The sequence below is a fragment of the Camelus bactrianus genome, chromosome 24 (assembly GCF_048773025.1).
Source record: "Camelus bactrianus isolate YW-2024 breed Bactrian camel chromosome 24, ASM4877302v1, whole genome shotgun sequence".
Classification (NCBI taxonomy): Eukaryota; Metazoa; Chordata; class Mammalia; order Artiodactyla; family Camelidae; genus Camelus; species Camelus bactrianus.
Genome location: NC_133562.1, coordinates 14,557,840 through 14,578,947, shown reverse-complemented (window position 1 = coordinate 14,578,947; position 21,108 = coordinate 14,557,840). Strand labels below are relative to the sequence as shown.

At 32.7% G+C, this 21,108-nt stretch overlaps 1 protein-coding gene across 5 annotated transcripts in view; it reads left to right on the top strand.

Annotated features, from left to right (window-relative positions):
* TRAPPC8 (trafficking protein particle complex subunit 8) overlaps positions 1-21,108 on the top strand; it is a 65,861-nt gene that overhangs the window by 32,352 nt on the left and 12,401 nt on the right. For all 5 annotated transcript variants that reach the window (XM_010946812.3, XM_010946803.3, XM_074352212.1 and 2 more), the window contains 11 exons: positions 1,358-1,489; positions 5,010-5,234; positions 6,175-6,283; positions 7,700-7,894; positions 8,310-8,440; positions 11,399-11,473; positions 11,963-12,089; positions 13,608-13,762; positions 16,741-17,183; positions 18,516-18,663; positions 19,943-20,039. In XM_010946812.3, the coding sequence (XP_010945114.1) occupies positions 1,358-1,489; positions 5,010-5,234; positions 6,175-6,283; positions 7,700-7,894; positions 8,310-8,440; positions 11,399-11,473; positions 11,963-12,089; positions 13,608-13,762; positions 16,741-17,183; positions 18,516-18,663; positions 19,943-20,039 (1,837 nt within the window). The remainder of the gene's footprint in view (positions 1-1,357; positions 1,490-5,009; positions 5,235-6,174; positions 6,284-7,699; positions 7,895-8,309; positions 8,441-11,398; positions 11,474-11,962; positions 12,090-13,607; positions 13,763-16,740; positions 17,184-18,515; positions 18,664-19,942; positions 20,040-21,108) is intronic.

The window sequence follows — 21,108 nt, the reverse complement described above, 5'->3', positions numbered from 1 at the left end:
ATTCTTTAAGGAAAAAAAGAGGCTGTATTAATTTTTAAAGAAGGAAACATTTTCCTAAAAACTTAAAAAAAGGAAGCTCCTTAGCTCCCCCCAAATAATTCTGATGCAAACTCTTGATTAAGAACTGCTTGTTAATTGTATCGTCCTGATTTTCCCCACTCACTAGCTTTTGGACCTAACTTAATGAGAAAAATCATCTGATCATTTAGTTTTTGTTATGAGGGGGTTGAAATAGATAATAATATCTACCATTTACTGAATGCTTTCTAGATTGTTTCCTCAGATCTGTTTCTATTCTAATATAATTTTATGATTGCTACAGAGTTAGTTATAGAAAATCAATGGTCTGTGAACACTTTTTGATATAACTATAATTTGTTGAAATTATTGCATTTAAAGTCAATGTTTTCTGTTTTCAACTCTCCCTGGGGAAAATAATGGCAGCAGAACACATGGAAGGGCATGGTAAGTTCAGCTTGAGAATAGCTGAAAACCTAGAGAAAGTTTGGTGAAAATGTTGTTGGTACTTGATCAGCAACCTTCAGTACTTTCTCAGTTGTTTGTAAAGTGATGATGGCTCTTTCAGTTGAAAGGTTTTCCTTATGGGTGAGGCTTAAATGAAGTATGTGGTTTTGTAGAGACTGTGGTAAGTCAGTTGAAGTGGAAAGTAATTTGGGTTGTACCATTTACTAATACACTACTAATAGGTGATAATCTTTAAAGGGGAAGCCTTCTGGACTTTTTAATGAAAAGCAGTCATTTTGGCCCTCTTGAATTAGAGCAAAAACTGAGAATTCCTTTTAAATACAGTAAAACTTTATAGAGGATAGAGTTAGATTAGAGTATTTCATGATCTATACAGGTTTTGTTTCATCTTTCCTTTTTCCTTGGATGGATGGACATATGCTATTGTATGTCACAGGTCAGTTTCCAGAAGAAATTAGATTGGTGTGAATCTATGTTTTTCCCTATACTCTGTTTTCTGGTTTATCTTTAAGTCAGTATACCTGTATTAAATTTCAAGTTTATATTTTTTTTGCCATTTGGAAAGGGATTGTCATTTCTTCACAGATTTATGACATAGTGTATGTCATAACCAGACATTTGGCTCTATGAAAAGCAAAAGAAAATATTTCATGGTAGAGAATGTTTTGAATGATTTAAAAAATAATATTTTGTGCATATTGGAAAAAAGAATCTCAAGACTGGAATTGTCTCTTGATCTCTACCCTCAGACATTTCTAAGTTAAACGTTGACTATGCCATGTATTATTTTAAGAAAGTAAATTTTTTTTTACTGATTATCTTTTTACTTTTAATTTTGTGAAATTAACCTTTTTCTTTAAACATTCAATAGGACTCTGATCTTCGAAGTGCACTTCTTTTGGAACAGGCGGCACATTGCTTTATAAACATGAAGAGTCCCATGGTTAGAAAATACGCGTTTCACATGATATTGGCAGGCCATCGGTTTAGTAAAGCAGGGCAGGTAAGTGCATTTTCTTTACAAAGAAAATAATTTGTTATTTATTTTAATTTTCATTTGTCCTAATTTGTTATTTTATGAATGTATGTCATTTGTCAATTTTTTATGATTTAAAATTCTAAAAATGGAGTTAAATTTTGTTCTGAGGTCATGTGTTATATTGGTAAGGACATGAAATTTGGATTTAAATCTAAGTTTCAATCTTGATCTTCTGCTCACAGCCTGACTTTGTTAAGTTACTTCTTTGAGCCTCTTTTTTTTTTTTTTTTAAATTTATAAAATTTGAAATTTTAGCCAGGTTTTTGTGAGGTTAAACCAAATCGTGTATGTGAAGGCCAGATATACTGCGCTTAAATAATTTTATTTCTTCTTAAAGGTGGTTGAACCTTCCCTACTTCATCTCTAGTCTTCTGTTGTCTCTCAGACTGTCTATAATGGTATTTACTAAATATTTAATGGCTAGAAATCTTCTGTCTCTTGTCCCTGGAAACAGTTCGGTTGGAAGAGATCTTTATTAATTTGGAGAGATTTATCTGTCCCCAGTTGTCCTTTTAAGCATTAGTTGGAGGGAGCTTTCTGGAGGCAAAGAGTGGCAATAGCAGTGAGATACTGTGGTTTACTGTAAATAAGATAGAAGGATTGAGTAGTCATCTCTATTCTAGGAGCTATGCTGGGAGCTGAGCATACACCACCCATAGAACTAACATGGTCTTGTCTCTTAGGGAACTTTTTAATCTAGTAGGGGAGTATTAGGATTTTTAAAAATTTAGTTAATATGAATTTTTATGAACATATTTACATTTTTCAGAGTCTGTGCTAACCAGAACATGCCAGTGTTTTAAACTGTATGCTATTTCACAGGTACAAATAAAGATGTTCAAAAATTATTCTCAATTTCATGTAAGAATGCCATGAGTTTTGAAAAACACCTTTTCAAGATTGGGTTCCTTCCTCTGTTTTTGGAAACTGGCAAGTTAGAAAATATGTGAGCTTGCTTTATATTAAATATAAAACTAAGAATATTTATAAAACCAAGACTTTATAATAATTGATACACTTTATGAATTAGAATTTCTCAGGTTCTGAAGTGGGGGAAGAAATTAAAAATTCTATCATTTTTCACAACTCTTTTTTCCATAGTAAGCATAAATGCATCTGAAACATATTATCCCATTGTTTGTCTTTGCTTCAAAGTGTTCTATTCAAAAATCTACAAAATGTATTAAGCATGTGGTTTCTTTTCCTTAGAAGGGAAATTGTATGCCCCGTTAGGAATAGTCCTGTGTCTCTTGTTAAAAATAAGTCATCCTTTTTTCACATCTTTCTCCACTTTTGTGAATGGTTTCATTTGTGATTATGATGTCATTGAATCTGGTATTTACCATCTGAAGGGCGTATTGCTTCTAGGAAGTTATAACAAATTAAAAATGCTATGCTGTGGTAGGTTGAGATGTATTTGCTGTCTGGCCTATAATCATCTCTAACTATAGTTATCTAATGGAATTAATGATTTTGAGGTAGCTGGTTTGCTGTTTTGTGACCACACTCTATATACCTTGAACCCAGGGAATCTCCTTCTTAAATACTATGTAGAAACCTGAAAATATAACTAGAAATGCAGACCTATTGGAAAAGCAAATATATGCACTGGTAAAGCTGGTTAGCAGGTATCTTCTTTGGAAGATAGGGTACTCATAGAGCACACAGTTCTGACTGAGGCCAGGTTGTTTCTGAGAAGCGCCAACATTTCAAAAATCCAAATGTTTCATGACATTTTCATTAAAAACAGGTGTGTGTGTTAGCAGGCATGAGTGAGGAGGATAGAGGAGATACATATATAGTAATGTCATTTCTCAGTGCTCTCTGAACATTCATGCTGAAGTGCTTATCTTGTCCCCAGAAAATTTTTTTTCATTAAGAATGTCAACAAGTAAAAGGCATTTACAGAAAGAGAACTGGTATTAGAAAAGATTAAAATCAGTTAAAAAAATTAACTACTAGAGAAGGTGTTTAAGTTTGTGCCTATTATACCCTGGACAGTCTTTCTGTTCTTACTTTAAAAGGCAGACTTTAAATCCTTGTTACCTCTTTAATCTCTTTAGACGCTTTCCCAAGAGAACCTAAAAAATGCACTTCAACTTGACACTTAGACAAATTCAGTTGTTCCTCTGTATCTCTCAGTTTTTAAGATTCAGTGTCTATGCTCCTTTACTAAATGCAATATGGAGATTACTTTGTTTTTTGAAGAAACATCACTTAAAAATTATTTTGAAATAATGTCAAACTTACAGAAAAGTTACAACTACAGTTCATAAATTTTTGTTTACCCAAGCAATTTGAGAGTTAAGTTGTTTACCTAGTGCCCCAGTGCCCCCCAGTACTTTAGGACATATATCCTATTTCTTAGAAACAAGAATTTTTCTCCTGTATAACCATAAAACAACAGTGAAAATGAAGAACTTAGTACTAATACAGTACTACTGTCTAATCCTCAGACTCCATTCAGGTTTTGACAGTTGCCCCGTAAGTGTCTTTCTTAATGAAGAGTCCTGTTCAGAAGGATTCTTTGACTTTTATGACTTTGACACTTTTGATGATTATAAGCCAGTTATTTTTGTAGAGTATCCCTCAGTTTAGGCTTGTCAGTTGTTCCCTCATCCTGAGATTCAAATCGGATATCTTTGTAGGAATACTGCAGAACTCCTGTGTTCTTCTCATTGAATGCTATCAAGTGGCAGATGATTTTGATTTGCCTTCATTATCTCTTTATCAAGAAAACATTTCTTAAAAAAATGAGTAATTCTGGCTAAACATAGTACAGAGTTTGTAATCTACCCTGAAGAGGGGAGTAGGTGTAAGAGTTTATTCTGAAGCAAAGGATTTAATGGAGAGAAGCCTTTTGCTTGGTACCAAATCCCATCTTTAGGATGGAGGTTGTCTGAGTTCAGAGGGTGGCAATGATAATAAAATTAAAACCAGATATCTGCTTGTGGATGTGGCAGGATGCAGCAGTGTGCAAAAGAAAAGAATGCTAAACTCTGTCACTACCAATCAAGACAAATGTATGTACACACAAAAACCGTATACTGACACATGTAGTGTTGGCACACACGTTACTGTTCAGCCCAGCGCAGTGGTATAGAGAGAGCTGACCATGACAGAATTTAAACTTTACAACATAGCTCTCAGCTATAAGATAATGACGTAGTCTCCAGCTGATCCGTGACTCCATGTGCTACTGCTCTGGAAACTCCCAGGTGGTTTTCCATGAAGTCATTATTATTATCCCTGACTTCTTAGACTTCTTTCCCTTGGACAGAGCAGCTGCTTGCCTGCCTCAGGACCTCTTGGTTTTTAGCAATAATTGCAAAGGGGTTTTGTATATGTTGGTTTCATTTTCCTCATCATCCCAGTCTCTGTTAGAGGAAGAACAATTACCAGTTAACTAGACTTTTGTGTGTGTGTATTTTTTCCAGTTCAAGAGAAATTTAGATTGTAATACTTTTTGTGTATTTTCTTACAGAAAAAACATGCTTTACGCTGCTACTGTCAAGCCATGCAAGTTTACAAAGGAAAAGGCTGGTCTCTTGCGGAGGATCACATTAACTTTACCATTGGGCGTCAGTCCTATACTCTTAGGCAGCTGGATAATGCTGTGTCTGCTTTTAGGCATATTTTAATCAATGAAAGTAAACAATCTGCTGCTCAACAAGGGGCCTTCCTCAGAGAGTATCTTTATGTTTACAAGGTGAACACATTTTCAGGAATAGATACTAAAATTATACTAGGCCTTATTTTCAGCAAAAAGCATATTCAGTACTGTCTAGTAGGAGTTTTATAAATGGTTTTATTAGAATGCATATAATTGTCTGTCATAGTGAAGTGTGGTGGGCTAGGAGGCTTTTGGTCACAGATCTGAGTTGCATTGCTCTTCCACAGTTCTCATAAAAGAGAAGTTTAATATTCCAGTAAACATTTGATTTGTAGCTGTACTTGGACTCCTAAGATGCCACGAGCTTTCTGGACTGGTTCTTCATTATGTATTTTTGAATTATAACTGACTTTGTAGTTTATTGGGTCATCTCACCATTCTTTGGAAAAGTACGTTCCTATCTTTTTCCTATGAAAGGTGAAGAGTTATGGATCTAGTTATGGATCTTCTGTGGGAAGTAGACAGATTATTATGATGTAACCTAGAAAAATTAATAGGAAGGAAAAATATTTCACTGAGACAGGAGAATAGTAAATTTAAAGCATTGTTTCATGGAAAAAATGGAAAGTTGTAATTTTTTCCTCGAGGTCCATGAATAGTGAGTGTTTTATCTGTCCTGCAACATATAACTACCCCTTTTTAACTTGTTAATTTGAAATCATTGGTTAGACAGATGGCTGCTGTAATGAGTCACAGGAAATAAAATACACATGAAAATAATTTTTGGAGATTTAACATCCAGAGAGAGCTAACTAGCTGAGTAACCTTAGGGAGATTCTCTTGGACCAGAATAAATGACATCTAAAGTTCTTCCCAGTTATACAATGTTATGACTCTTATGCATTAAGTAAAACTATTTATTAATATTCTTGTTTACTATGTGTTTAATACTTTTTGTGTTAAAAAAAGATGAGGATACACGTAAGATAATGGAGTTTTCTCAAAAATTCTTTTTTTCCTTTTGTATTTCTCCTAGAATGTAAGTCAGTTATCACCAGATGGTCCTTTACCGCAGCTTCCTTTACCATATATTAACAGTTCTGCAACACGGGTTTTCTTTGGCCATGACAGACGACCAGCAGATGGTTAGTAAAGTTTTATTTGGCTTTGTTACCTAGTGACTTTTTTTTTTAAGTTTTTCCATCTTTCTCCATTTAAAAAATAATGTTTGGTTGTTAATATTTGAAAATAAATAACTGTACCATATTGTTTATCACACTGCCACCTAAACTACCACTTCAGTGTTTTTCCTTCCAGCCTTAAAAACTAAAGACGATTACGATAAAATTGCTGTAATTATAATGGCTTTTCTCACTTAATATAAAGAATGCTTGTTATTACATAATCTTGATAAACATTTTTGATGATTGTAAGATAATCCATTCAGTGCATATAAAGTATTTTAACGTTTGTTATATAGTTAGACGGTTTCCATCTTTTTGCTTATATAAAACCAAGTTATAATGGACATCTTTGTGGATAAAACTTGTCTTAACTTTTTATTATGGAAAATTTTAAATGTATGCAGAAGCAGAGAACAGTTGCCAGTATTCTGCTGTTGTAAGGCTTTTTAAAATACAGGATTATTTCCCTAGGACTGAGCCTTAGAATGGCAATGCTAGGCTAAAAGTATAACTGCATTAAGGCTCTTGATACATGTTAAAGTAAACTTTGTAATTCTAAGCATTTTTAATTGGAGTTTAATATGTTTCTCCATGAGAATCCAATTTAGTATTTTATTTAAAAATATTTCTCAGGATGCTTATAGCAGCATAGCAGCACTGTTTTTAATAGCCAAAAAAGTGAAACGGCAGGGACTGAATCAATACATTTCTGTATAGTCGTATAATGGTTTTATGCTGTAGGATATTAATTAAACTAAATCTACATGTTTCAACATGAATAATACCCACAACGTAAGACTGAGTAAAAGTTACAGAATGATGAATCAAATATAATTTCATTTATATACATTTCAAACATAGAAACCAGTTGTATGCATTGCTTATGTATACACTTATATTTTGGTAAAGTAAAAAAGAAAAAAACGGATGTGAATGCTATACTTCAAGTTTGGGGTAGCTCTGGAAAGAAGTGGTGCCTGTGGACATGAAGGAGAGCGACAGGACACTGAGAACATCATTTATTTTATCAAAAATGTTTCAGATCATGTAATAAGGTTGACATTTCTTAAATTTTGATATATAAGTATTTGTTATATTTTTCTCCATGCTTTGTCCATATATTTGAAGAATTTTATATAAATTTTAAAAGATTAGGAAAATGTATTCTTTCAGAGTCAGGAGGTAAAGAACATTAATATTATAAGTTAAGTTCCAATTAGGCTGGAATTAAGAAGAGGATATTTTTCTTTGAGATAATTGGAAATAGGCAAGAGTGTGTATATTTATTTATTTGGATGCCTTAGATTTTTATTTAAAATATATTTTGCTTTAGGGCAGGTGTTAATAAATATGTGTATTTAATACTTTTTTTTTTAGGAGAAAAGCAAGCAGCTACCCATGTAAGTCTTGATCAGGAATATGACTCCGAATCCTCTCAGCAGTGGCGGGAACTTGAGGAGCAAGTTGTGGCCGTGGTTAACAGAGGAGTGATTCCATCCAATTTCCATCCCACGCAATACTGTTTGAACAGTTATTCCGATAATTCAAGATTTCCACATGCAGTTGTAGAAGGTGATATGCTTGAATTTTTATTCATTTCTTGTTTCTTTTACTTATGACATATTCAAGACAATTTTTTTGTATGCCAGATATGACTGGAAGCTGGGGATGCAAACGTAAATGGAGGACTCATAATTTAGTGAACTGCACTTACAAACCCAAGCAGTGGGGGTTTAACACAGGAATATGCAATGTGCTTTTGGAACACAGAAGAGAGAATGACATTTTTTAGTACAGAGAGATTGGGGAAATCTTCTGGAGAAGGTCATTTTAAAACTGGATCCTGAATGAATGGACATTTATAAGATGATAAAGGACAGTCTAGGCAGAAATGCAGAGCTATGAAAGCAAGGTGTGTTCAGAGAATTGAAACATAGGGTGATGTGTAGGGCTTATTAAAGTTATTGATTTTGGCTTTTTTTTATAGAACCAATAACAGTGGAAGTGGCATTTAGAAACCCTTTGAAGGTTCCACTTTTGTTGACTGATTTATCATTGCTCTGGAAGTTTCAACCTAAAGATGTCAGTGGAAGGGATAATGAAGAAGTTAAAGAACTAGTAAGTTGTTAAAAGGTATTTGTGATAAGCATGTTTCAGTAATAGTTTAACAGATGCTGTAATAACATTTCAACTTCTGTTCATTGAGCTGTACTTTTTTAATGTTTATTTTCCCTAGTTACAAAAAGTATGATATATGCTTACTGTTGAAAATCGAGATTACAGAAGATAAGGAATAGAAGTAAAACTGTCCTCTCAGTATTTACTTCTTCCAGTTTTATTGAAATGTAATTGTCATACAGCACTGTTTAAGGTGTCCAGCATAATCATTTGACTTGCATACATCATGAAATGGTTATCACAATAAGTTTAGTGAGCAGCTATACAAAATTAAATAGAAAAAAATGTTTTTCCTTGTGATGGGAACTCTTTGGATTTTATCTCAACAACTTTCATATATAACATACAGCAGTGTTAATAATATTATACTGTACATTGTATTGCTAGTACTTATTTATCTTTGTAACTGGAAGTTTGTACCTTTTGACTGGTTTCATCCAGTCCCTCTCCCTCCACACCACACCCCTCATCCCCCGCCTCTGGTAACCACAAATCTGACCTCTTTTTCTATGAATTTGTTCATCTGTTTGTTTTTGAAGTATAATTAATCTACAATAGTATGTTAGTTCCTGACATACAGCATAGTGATTTGATATTTCTGTACATTTCAAAATGATCACTAAGATAAGTCTAGTTGTCATCTGTCACCATACAAAGGTATTACCTAGTTATTGTCTGTATTTCCCACCTTGTACATTTCTTGTAACTTATTTACTTGCAGCAGGAAGTTTGTACCTCTTCGTTTCCCTCACCTATTTTTTTCTTCCCTCCACTTTCCTCCCCTCTGGCAACTACTTGTTCTCTGTATCTATAACTGTTTCTGTTTTGTTATATTTTGTTCATTTTTTTCTTAGGTTCTACTGTCTTCTCAGTATCTAGAAGTAGCTACTTTAATTTTATGTCTTTCTAGTCATTTTCATGTGTATGCTTTTCTCTCATATATGGGGTTCTCTCTTACTACGTTTGTTGCTTTTTTCATTCTATGTTGATTTATATGCACATTTTAATATTAAAATACATTAACATTTCATTTTTGCATAATATCCCATAAGATGAATGATCTGTAAGCTATTCTGTCATCTCTCCATCAGTAGTCGTGTTAGAAATTTTCATTTGTTTACTATCATAATTCATTGGTGAAATTTTGGGTACATATTTTTATCCTGATTACTTTTGTAGGAAAAATTCCTGAGCGTAGGGTTAGAACATGTTAGGGAATAAATATTTTAATATTCTTGGTTTCCCAGAAGGTCAAACCAAGAAGCTTTGTACCAGCAGCATATGGAGTTGGGTATCTCATCTTTGTGAGGTTAAATATTCTTGTTTGTTAAAAACAAAAAAACAAAACTCAATTTTATAGGTAAAAAAATGCCATTTTACTGTTTTATTTTCCATCTCATTGATTTCTAGTGAAGTTGAAGTTCTTTTATTTGTATTTCTTCTTTTCTTGTGAATTATCTGTTCATAATTTTCACTTATATTTATCTTTTTCTTTTCTTACCCATGTCTGTAGTAAGTTCTTTATATATTTAAGATAGTTATTTCTGAAGGGGAAATTTTTGTTACCCACCTGATTGTAACAGAAATAACTTGGACAATGTTTGCATTTTTTTGACCTAGTTATTTATTAGTTTATTCATTAATATCTGTTACATAACGTATACTTCTTTATGCTACCTTGCTATATGCTTTAATAATGTGGTAAAAATTATCTTGAAACTGGGAAATATACCAACATTTTGGCGCTGATTTATAAAGGGAGAATTTGAAAGATGATGTCTGTTATAATAACTTTATTTCTCTTGAAGCATTTTCTTTTTTTTTTAAGATTGTCTTATTAAGTCTTAATTATTGCTGGTTAAATTCACTGAAGACATTTTGTGATTATTTCTACTCACTGTGAATAGTTTTGAAAGATTGAGGTTTCCCAAGCTCTATTCTGACTTGAATTTTAGCAACCTTAATAATTTTTCTAATGTTTTTTGGATGCCTAGAATACAAATGAGAAGAGTATGACTTGTTCACGCTTGCAAAAGTTTTTTTTTTAAGATTTATTAGTTTTTAAAGTTTATTAGTCTGTTCAAGATAATTAGATTTTAAAGAAGGTTTATTAAAGTAAAGTGAAAAATTTTGTTGCATATAGTGAAGTTGCATTTTTTTCTATGAACTTCAGACTCTTTGGGTTTCTTCATGAGCTTCTACTGATGATGGACTAAGACATTGAACTGAAATTTAGGAAATATAATTTTTATTTCTTGTGTCAAATAACTAATTTCATGATAAAAGTAAAGCAGGGTTTGTAAGGGTCAGGTTTACCCCCAGTGTGAGCCAGTTAGCTCTGCTTTGTTACATGACCAGAGACCATAGTCTCTTACAGATGTCATTGATTTGGAAGAGACAAGCCGCTTTTGCTGTCTCTCACTGTTCTTATTGTCTACCGATCTTTCTGTTTAAGCTGTCATTACTTTTTTCTATGTGTAATTTGCCAATTTGGAAAAGAAGGCTGCCTGGGGTAAAATATGAAAAAAAATTTGCTTTTATTGTAGGATTAAGTTAAATGGCCATTTTGACCATTTTTGACAATGAGCAACTGAACTTTATGTCTTGAGGTTTTATCCTCTTGGTGGCTGTGACTTTGAGTAGATCACTTATCCTCGGCAGTTGAATTGGACTGAATGAAATGAAAATAAAATATATCAAGTGCCTGCTAACACATGACTTTACTCCAGGTGTGAAAACAAAGCACATTGCATATTGTCTAGCACATGGTAAAAACCTAGTAAATGCAATTATAATTATTACTAGTGTTCTTAAATGTTGATACATATATATAAAAATGTTAATAATCTGATTAGAATTCATTAGAATGTATATTTTACAAAATAATTTACTTTTCAGGTAAAAGGTGAACCTGAAATGATTGGAACTGAAGTTATTTCAGAATTCTTAATAAATAGTGAAGAATCTAAAGTGGTAATTGTTTTATTATTTTTCTGTCAAGCCTTTCTAAAAGTGAGATTGGAACATTTAAAAAATCATTTTATTCAGTTTGTTTCATATTCCAGTTTTCTTACAGACTAAAATTTAATTAGGAAACTGGAATTGCGCAGGAGGAAATTGGTTGGGAAAGTAGGTTTGCAGTGGTCTTTGGTTTGTTAATTTCCTAAAAGGCCTGTGAAAAGTTTTTGCTTTCTTCTCGGATAAGTGAGGTAATTTCGTGTAATATTTGGTTGACAAGAATATTTTGATTTTTATTAAAAATATTGATGAAGATTCAGTCCTATAATTGTTGAATTTAGAAAATTTCTTTTGAAAAAAATGCTTTCCAGTAAGAGAAATGAATTGATAATTTAAAAATTTAGGTCATGAGCTTGTATTTCTGCAGGATTACGGAATTTAGGTATTGCACTATTTAAGATATTATGAAAGCAGATAATAAGAATGATTTAAATATCTCCGCAGGCAAGGCTAAAGCTCTTTCCCCATCACATAGGGGAACTGCATATTCTGGGAGTTCTTTATAATCTTGGCACTATTCAGGGCTCCGTGACAGTAGATGGCATTGGTGCTCTTCCTGGATGTCACACAGGTAAAGCTATAGCATTGCTTAACAATTAGAAGCTAATAATTAAACCTCCTTAGAATAAAATGAATGAAAATGAGGTATTTTAATAATAGGTTTAATGTACCTTTAATGAAGACATTTCATCAAATGGAATAATGAATAATTTGGATTATTTTTAATTCTGTCATTACTTCAAAAATAAACAACTTTGTTAATAGTCATTGGTAGACTTGAATTTAGCATTTACAAAAAGCTGATTATTAATACTGGGAAATCTTTTGAGAACATTTGGTCAATTTGTTGGTCCTTTTAACCTTGAGTTTGATATTTCTACTTGGCTACATATAGGATAATTCAATAGAGCATTTTTTTAAAAAGCATACAGGAGTGGAATGAAGCTATAAGTATTCAAAAATTATAAACAAAAAATTGATAATAAATTTGAGTGTGGTATTCTGCATTTTTAGTACTGTATATATAACTTTTGGTTGACAAACACTAGACAAGTTTCTTTTATAAATAATCTTGCTGATTTTTGAATATTTTAGTATGTTAGCTAAGTGTTAAAAGCTTGAAACTTCGTCCCTTTCCTACTGGTACGTACCTAGGATCTTAATCTGGTACCACAAAGTTATGTCAGTAAAATATAGCTAATTCCTTCATTTAAGGTCCCAAATATATACATTAGTATAATACTTTATGTAGTATTTTATGACATTAGTGAGAGGAGACCCTGAATTAACTATTAAAATAAGTTGTATCTTATAAGCAGTATTTTTATATTTTAGTTGTAGTTTCATTATTATGTAAAATGCTAATAGCGCTCTTGGTCAAATGAGGTATGGGGAATGCTACATTATATATCTGGTCTGGGAGTATCATGGTGACCATCAGCACATTGAAGGCTCTAAGTATTCTGCAAGGAAGAGGTATTCCCCTACTTTTTTCACACCTACTTGCACTGTGTGTAGAAGCTTTTGGGAAAAAAATCTCACATGAATATTAAATGAGCTTAATTTTGAGAAAGCTACCTATATTATCTTGTAATTTTCTTAGTGTAATCTGTTGAGATGTAGTTATTTATAATCCAGAATTAATTCAAATTAGTATATACATTTGAATATGAGTAAAAGTAAAAGTTGACCTGTTCAATGTTTTGGAATTTTTTTCTTTGAAAATAGATCTTTTCTCAGCCTGAATCAAATTGTTGGTCCCAACATAGCTATTCTCTCAGATAGATCTTTTTGGTTAATAGTCATTAGGATCCAATATAGGCTTCAAAAAACTTCCTGTTTAGTGATGGGTAGTCCAATTGCACAATAAGTAAATCGTAGTAATAATGAGAAATTGGGCAGCATGCAGCAGGTGTGGTTCTGCATGAAAGTAAAATATGTTTAATTCTTTGATTAACCATGCTAATCAGTAATTGTCTAGAATTTTTCTAGAAATAATCTGAAATGTACAGTATTCGTACATTCAAGCTAAGTTGATGTCAGTTAATATATCACATTATTTTAGGGCATTGATTGTTTTTTATTTTAGGAAAACATTCCTTGAGTATGTCAGTCCGAGGGAGACAAGATTTAGAAATTCAAGGTCCGCGACTTAACAACACAAAAGAAGAGAAAACGTCTATTAAATATGGTCCTGATCGACGTTTAGATCCCATAATCACTGAGGAAATGCCACTATTGGAGGTATTTCACGTTTAAAAATTTCATGGACTTAATTTATCTATAAGGTGAAATTATATTTTGGATAAATTAATTTTAGACTGAGATTTTTGATATGTTGAACTGCACCTTTATTAAGCTAGTGTTAAATAGATATAATTCACAAGAATAAGGTAATCATGCAAATTGGCGTTAAGTCACAGGCAGGCTGTAAGACAGAATCCTCAAAATACTAATGGAAGTTGGGAAAACACTTCTAAAAGAACACTTTGATTGTTACTCAAACCAGTGGCTCTTTTTTGGTAAGATATAAAAATAATACAAGAATTAATTCTTGTAAAAATTTAAGCGCTATAGATAAATGTATAGATAAAAGCAGCATTCCCTTTACTTTCTTTATATCCCAACCTGTCCTACTTTTATGCCATATGAATTAAATGTTGTTTAGTTGCAAAAGATAGAAACTGATCCTAGCTGGAATAAACCAAAAAAGAGAAGGTATATTATTTAGTTGAGGGATTTTGGAATATCTCATGGAAGCTAAAATATCATAGAACAGTAAGTCTTAAGGAACAATGAGGACTCAGCAGCTCCAGGGAATTGTGGCAGCAAACGTTTGTAAAGCCTTTAGAAAGCATTGCTTTTTATATGACCTTAGTCTAACAACTTCTGGTCTTTGTGCCACTTTTATTACAAACTTCAAGTTTCTAGGTGAGAAATCTGGCCTACCTTGAAGGAGAAGTAGGTGGGTAGTAGAAAGCGAAAAGTTACTAATGTTCAATTCCGTAAACATTATTTAATGTTTTCTACCAAAATACTAGAGAAATCAGTTAATCCAATAAACATGGTATGATGGAGGTCATTTAAGAGACTTTCTTTTATATTTGGATAAACAATAGTAAACATTAATATTAGTAAAAAAAAAAAAATCATAGACTATTTCCATTCCTAATAGCTTATGTCAGAAATGTTTTACAGAATTTGAAGTGTTTAAGGGAGTAGTGAAAGAAGTTCGCAATCTACAACATCTAAAGAAATAATCTCTTACTATATATTTATCAAAATAAGAGTGAGGTGAAAACTACTGAAGCTCATTGAGAAAAGATGGAAATTGAAGTGTCACGTGTTACTATCATGTGTGTAGCATACTGAAAGCAGACAGTGAGCTAGGAGCTGTATCTACTTACTTGAATTATTTTAAGTTCTCTTGGGGAAAATGGTGTTATTCCAAAACTTTTTCTTATTAATTTTTTTGCTTTTTGTTAAGAAACATTTTAACATAGAAAAGCAGAGAGAAGAGCAGGCCCCTTCAGGTTCCCACCGCATAGGCAGTATGTCGTGTATATGTAGTTTATTCAGCGAGACTTGTGTGATAGACACTTGTGTCTATCACTTGTGTCCAGTCACTTGCTGTTACAGATAAAACCATGAGCAACCTTATGCATACAGTTCTATACATTATGTATATGCCTATTATACATACATCTTAAGGAAAATTGGTAGAAGTGCGATTCCTGGTTCTTGGTCCATCTTCCATTTAAATTTGAAGCTGTCTGAAACATCAACTGTCTAAAAGGACTTTTAGCAACAATGCATTTGAAGTAAAGGCCAGATATACTAGTTCTTCATAGTATATTTAGTGGAACCTTTATTCTGAAGATCAGTTACACAGTATCCTATAAATGGTGTGGTACCACTGGTCTTACCCTGTCATCCTTCCTGTTCTACCAGTGCTCTGGCCTTCTTGATGGTGTCCAGGTGTCCGTGTGTGTTTTAGTGACTTACAGTACTCTATTTCACTTGTTACTCGTATAGTTGTTTTTGATGTAACAACTCAAAATTGATACTCCCTCACAAATTTTAGTTTATTTGACTGAGCTTATTTGACACTGGCTAATTGAATTAGTACATTGTCATTGTCTTCAAAATAATGCTATGCTTAATTTTTTCCTGTCTTCTTAATCTGTGTTTTGGATTTCTACATTAATCCCTAGTTTTCTCACATCCATTTTTAAAGCTTCTGATTTCCCCATACTCCTTAAGAGTATGGCCGTAATGAAGTCCCACTGAAACTTAGATTAAAAGGCACAGATATTTCCACTGGACTTTCAGAGGTCCTTTGGGACAGCCAGCTGTAACTTTATTCCTCGTACTGTTACCTTTATAATTCCTCCTTTCTTAGATTCTGTCAGTGTACTTCTGACATTTATACTCGTGGATCTTTTAAAAGCAAGTAACCTGCTGAATAATTTTGTTAGACCATATTTTCTGGCTCTTTAGTACAGGTCCATAATCCCTTACTTGAAATCGTGAGGGCAGGCATGTGTTGGAAGTCAGTTTTTTTAATTTTTAGAAATTGTACATGTGCATGTGTGTTGTATGACCCCACTGGGTTTGTGGCAGCTCCTGGTAATCAGGCACATTTATATGGCTTGAGTAAACCATGTGAATGTCACAGTGAATGGGAAAAGCTATTAAGAGCCTCCATTAGTTGGATCAGGTTTTGCTCCCACATAGGTTACTAAAAGCCTGAGGGTGTTTGGAGCTGTTGGGTTTTAAAATTATGGAATCATACATCTGTACGTTCTTCCTTTTTACAACCTATTGTTCATCTTTTCATTTTAATGATGTATAAACAGATAGTTGAGCTACTTTTTAAGCTGACAGGGTTAGGGGGTTTTCAGCTGATCATTACTTAATCATTTAGTCATGTTAAATTACTTGTAACTTCTTTTGTCCATAATCTACACAGTTGTGAAAGTTTGGCCAATAACCCCTTAGTTATTGACATTGTGTCTTTAATCCATAACTGAAATCTACTGAGTAACATTGGTCTCCGTCTCATCTTTTTTAAAATGGAGGTCTTAACTGCCACACACTCAGGGAGATATCAAAGAGAATTAATAAAATACTTGTAAACCTGTAAAGAATTCAAGTGTTATTCATTAGGGGTTCAGAATTTTTAACAGACAATATAATAATATTTTTTCCCTCCAATGCAGGTGTTCTTTATACATTTTCCTACAGGGCTCCTCTGTGGAGAAATCCGAAAAGCATATGTAGAATTTGTCAATGTCAGCAAATGTCCTCTTACTGGATTGAAGGTTGTTTCTAAACGTCCAGAGTTCTTTACTTTTGGTGGTAACACAGCTGTTCTAACACCGCTAAGTCCCTCTGCTTCTGAGAACTGTAGTGCTTACAAGACTGTTGTGACAGATTCTACCTCTGTGTGCACAGCACTCACATCGTCAGCTTCTTCTGTAGACTTTAGCATTGGCACAGGAAGTCAGCCAGAGGTGATCCCCATTCCCCTTCCCGACACTGTTCTTCTGCCTGGAGCTTCAGTTCAGCTACCAATGTGGTTACGTGGGCCGGATGAAGAGGGTGTCCATGAAATTAACTTTTTGTTTTACTATGAAAGTGTTAAAAAGCAGCCTAAAATACGGTGAGTATTGTAAAACTTTTTAGTTTAAAATATATATTATATATCAGTATATATATTCAAATAAACATTTTGAGATTTGTTAACATATGTCATTATTTACAAAGAAATTACCCTCTTCCAAATTATGCATGAAGTTTATATCTGAGGTTGTCCCTAATCTAAGTAGCCAAAAGAGGAAAAATTAAGCTATATTAATCATTCTCATGCTTCTTTCTATAAACTTCATGATTCTTTGATACAACTTAGTACTACAGCCAACATTATCCCATAATAATGAAATTTCTAGGTACAGTGTATTAAAATAGGATTCCATTTGTATAGGAAGGCAACTTGCCTGCAGCCATCCTTTTTAAAGAAATTTATTTTGTTTTATTTTTCCTTTTCCCTGCCTCCCCAAATACATGTATTTGCAGAACAGATGATTTGGATGGTGTTTTGGGTGCTGTTATGGGGATATCTGAAGAAATCAAATCTAACTGACTTAAACAAGGATCTGTAGCCTGTATATTGCACAACAGAATATTTTGTGACAATGCCGTTGTCGGTTTTACCAAATTAGCCAGGAATAATTGTGCTACATTTTAAAACTTAATGAAATATTTAAAAATCATATAAGACTTACTATGAGAACAAAATGATATAGTATTTATAAGGACTAGTCCATTTTAGGTCCTCAGTAAATGTTAATTCCCCTTAGGAAGATCATGGAGAGTTCTCTGGCCAAGGCAACATAGAAGGGCTTTGTGGAATGTAGTAGTGGTGAAATGAGCTTCCAAAGAAAGTAAAGATTTCAGAATTTGGATATCAAGGGGGATAGACAAGAGAGTATTGGGTGTTCCAGGGAGTAATGGTATTATGTGAATGAAAATTTACAAGTTAGGGAATAGAAACTGAATATATTTCGTTTGCCTGCAGTGTAAAACATGTATAAGAGGGGAATAAACGTTGAATTGTAAAATTCTGTTGTGGAGAACCTGAAATGCCAGGTGGAAGTTTGAAATTTACTTGTTAGGCATTCTGTAACTTTGGAACTACTATCAGAGAAGAGGCATAATCAAGACATAAGAATATAATGATTATTTTCATATGGGTGAGTTTGATGAGCAGAGAAAAAGTCAAGGAGACTAGTAGTTTTCTTTCAAATCAAGAATAAAGAATTGAACTAAAGTTAGGCTAACTAGATAATTTTACCTTGTTGTATTTATCTTTTTTTGTTTTTTAGAGTATAAATGGTCCTGAAAATGAATAGGTTTTAAAAGCATTATTTGGAATTAGGGAATCATAACACAGGAGGAGGTTCTTCGATTAAATTTGTAATTTTTACTTCTTTAGTCACAGAATATTAAGACACACTGCAGTCATTTGTACCAGCCGATCTTTGAATGTACGTGCCACTGTCTGCAGAAGTAATTCTCTTGAAGATGAGGAGGGCAGAGGAGGAAATATGCTAGTCTTTGTGGATGTGGAAAATACCAATACTGTAAGTTGGCTTAAAACTAAATTTTGTTTTTAATTATATTCAAGTGTGTCCTCTATTTTTAGTAATGGATCTTTTTCCTTCACAAGACAGCATAATTTAGGAATGTTCATATAGAATAGAATGTGAAAACATCTTAATTCTCAGTTTGCTTTGTAATTTTATCCCTCAGTCCTTCAAATAAAAGGATCTAGTGGTATTAACATGGTACATAATCATATAGTATATAGCCTTGTATGCCAATAATTCAACCCAAAGAGATCTCATAAAGTGCTTTCTAGTCTCACCATTGAGAATTAGTCTTTTTTTTTTTGAAAACAAAGATGAAGCTTTACTTCCAATTGCTTTCTCATCAGTTTCTTCTGGAGAATAGTCTTTTGATGTAATTCAGTTTACATAGTTCTGTTAGGATTTCATATTCAGTATCAACTTGTTAACCCTTCACTTGTACATTTCTGGCTTTACCATTTCCTTTATATAAAGCATTTCAAACATTTGAGCATTCCTGTTTATGTACTCTACATATCAAAATGAACATTCTTGAAGAAGGGGATGTGATCTTATTAAAGTAGGATCTTAGCTTCAGATTGACTCAGTTTAGATACCTATTTGAAATGTTACTCATTAATTCTGTAATGTCCTTTTCTTTTACCTTCATAAATTTGTAACATCACTTTTTAGGATATTTAGGGTCAGTGTAGTCATACTTTGCTGATCTTACCCCCAAAATCAGTATTTGTAAGAGAAAGAACATTTTAATAATTCAAATTAGCTCTTATTCAGGAGAATAAAAAATTATATGCAACTTAAATCACTTTATGTATGTTGGCTGTATATTGGGATTCTATTTTTTGTTGTTTGTTTTTTGCCTTAATGGGAATGTGATAGAAAGATCAGAAGAAATAAAAAGAAATTGCTGTAGTTTTGATTAAAAATTGTCAATGAATAATTTTTGATATTTTAAAATACTACCAATAACTCATTATGATAGATTCTAATAACTGAATACCTTTCTGTATTTAAAAATTTGCCACTGAGAGTGCATTATAATTAAATATATCTCTTGGGCAAAATGATGACTTAACCTGTTTTAAAAATGTTTATAGAGATATTTAAATAACATATTTCTAAATTGTATATTGTTAATTTATTTCAAAATAAAAATTGTATCTTACGGTAATTGATACTGACTTTGGTAGTAATGTCTGAATATCATTCTCATTAGAATATTCTAAGTTAGTGCTTCTAAATCCTGAAGGATTCTTTTATTTCTTTTTGATAGAGTGAAGCAGGTGTTAAGGAGTTCCATATAGTACAAGTATCAAGCAGTAGCAAACACTGGAAGTTGCAGAAATCTGTAAATCTCTCTGAAAACAAAGGTTTGTGCCTTCTTCCTTCTTCGTAATAAATTCTGATATCTTCATTGGTTGATTTTTTCCCAGAACAGTACTGCAATATCATAAGATTGTTGGTGCTTTTCTTATAATTAACTTTTAAAAGCATTAAAATGTGCTTTCATTACTTTACATGGCTGTAAATCAAATTATCCATCTTAATTAAGTCTTTCCCATCTTTTTATTCCACATCTTTTCTATTTGTGTATTTTTTCTTTTTTAAAAAATTGAATAAGAATCAGTGAATACACTGCAGATTCACTAAATACATAGTTACTGTCAAAACTTCTAATAGTACAGAAACATATAGACTAGAACTGAAAATTTCTCTTTGCTATTGGTAAGCTAGTTTTTATGTGTATAACCATACTTGTATGTTGACTGGCTTTTCTGTGGATTTCCATACCCCTGTGATGTTCAAACAAAAGAACATGCACTCTCGTGATGCATACTGTTAAAGTGTTTTCCAAAGTATTTCTGTCAGTTTATGATCCTGCCAGTAATGAGGGTGTCTAGTGCTTGTAAGAGTGGATTTAAGCTGGAAAAATGGTGTTTACTCCTTCTGGAAAGAAATGTATGAGGCATCTTAAAAGATTTAAAAAAAGTTCAAACCCTTACCTAGCCTCACAGCAATCCTTATTTTTGGAATTTATACAAGGGAATTAATTGAAAATAAGAGAAGATGCATATATTCAGAGCAGTTTATTGCAAGAGTATGTTTAATAGGGAAAAACAATGTAGCTTTTATGTGAATTATGCTACAGTTCACATTATTTTGTGGTCATTAAAACTCTATTAGCTTTTACAGCGTGTCTGCAATAGCGGGAAAACGCATCATAGCAAAGTATGTGCATGTGATAATATTGGTGTAAACAGCCCATGTGAAATACTGAAGGAAGGGAGGAAACTATGATAGAGTGGTGGAGTTGTGGACTCTGGCTCCCGAGTTCTGATTTTTCAAACTTTCTGTTTACCTGTCATGTCATACGTATATATGAGTATCTGTGCACATATGAACATGTATTTCAAGAAAATTTAATCTTATCCTTTTAAA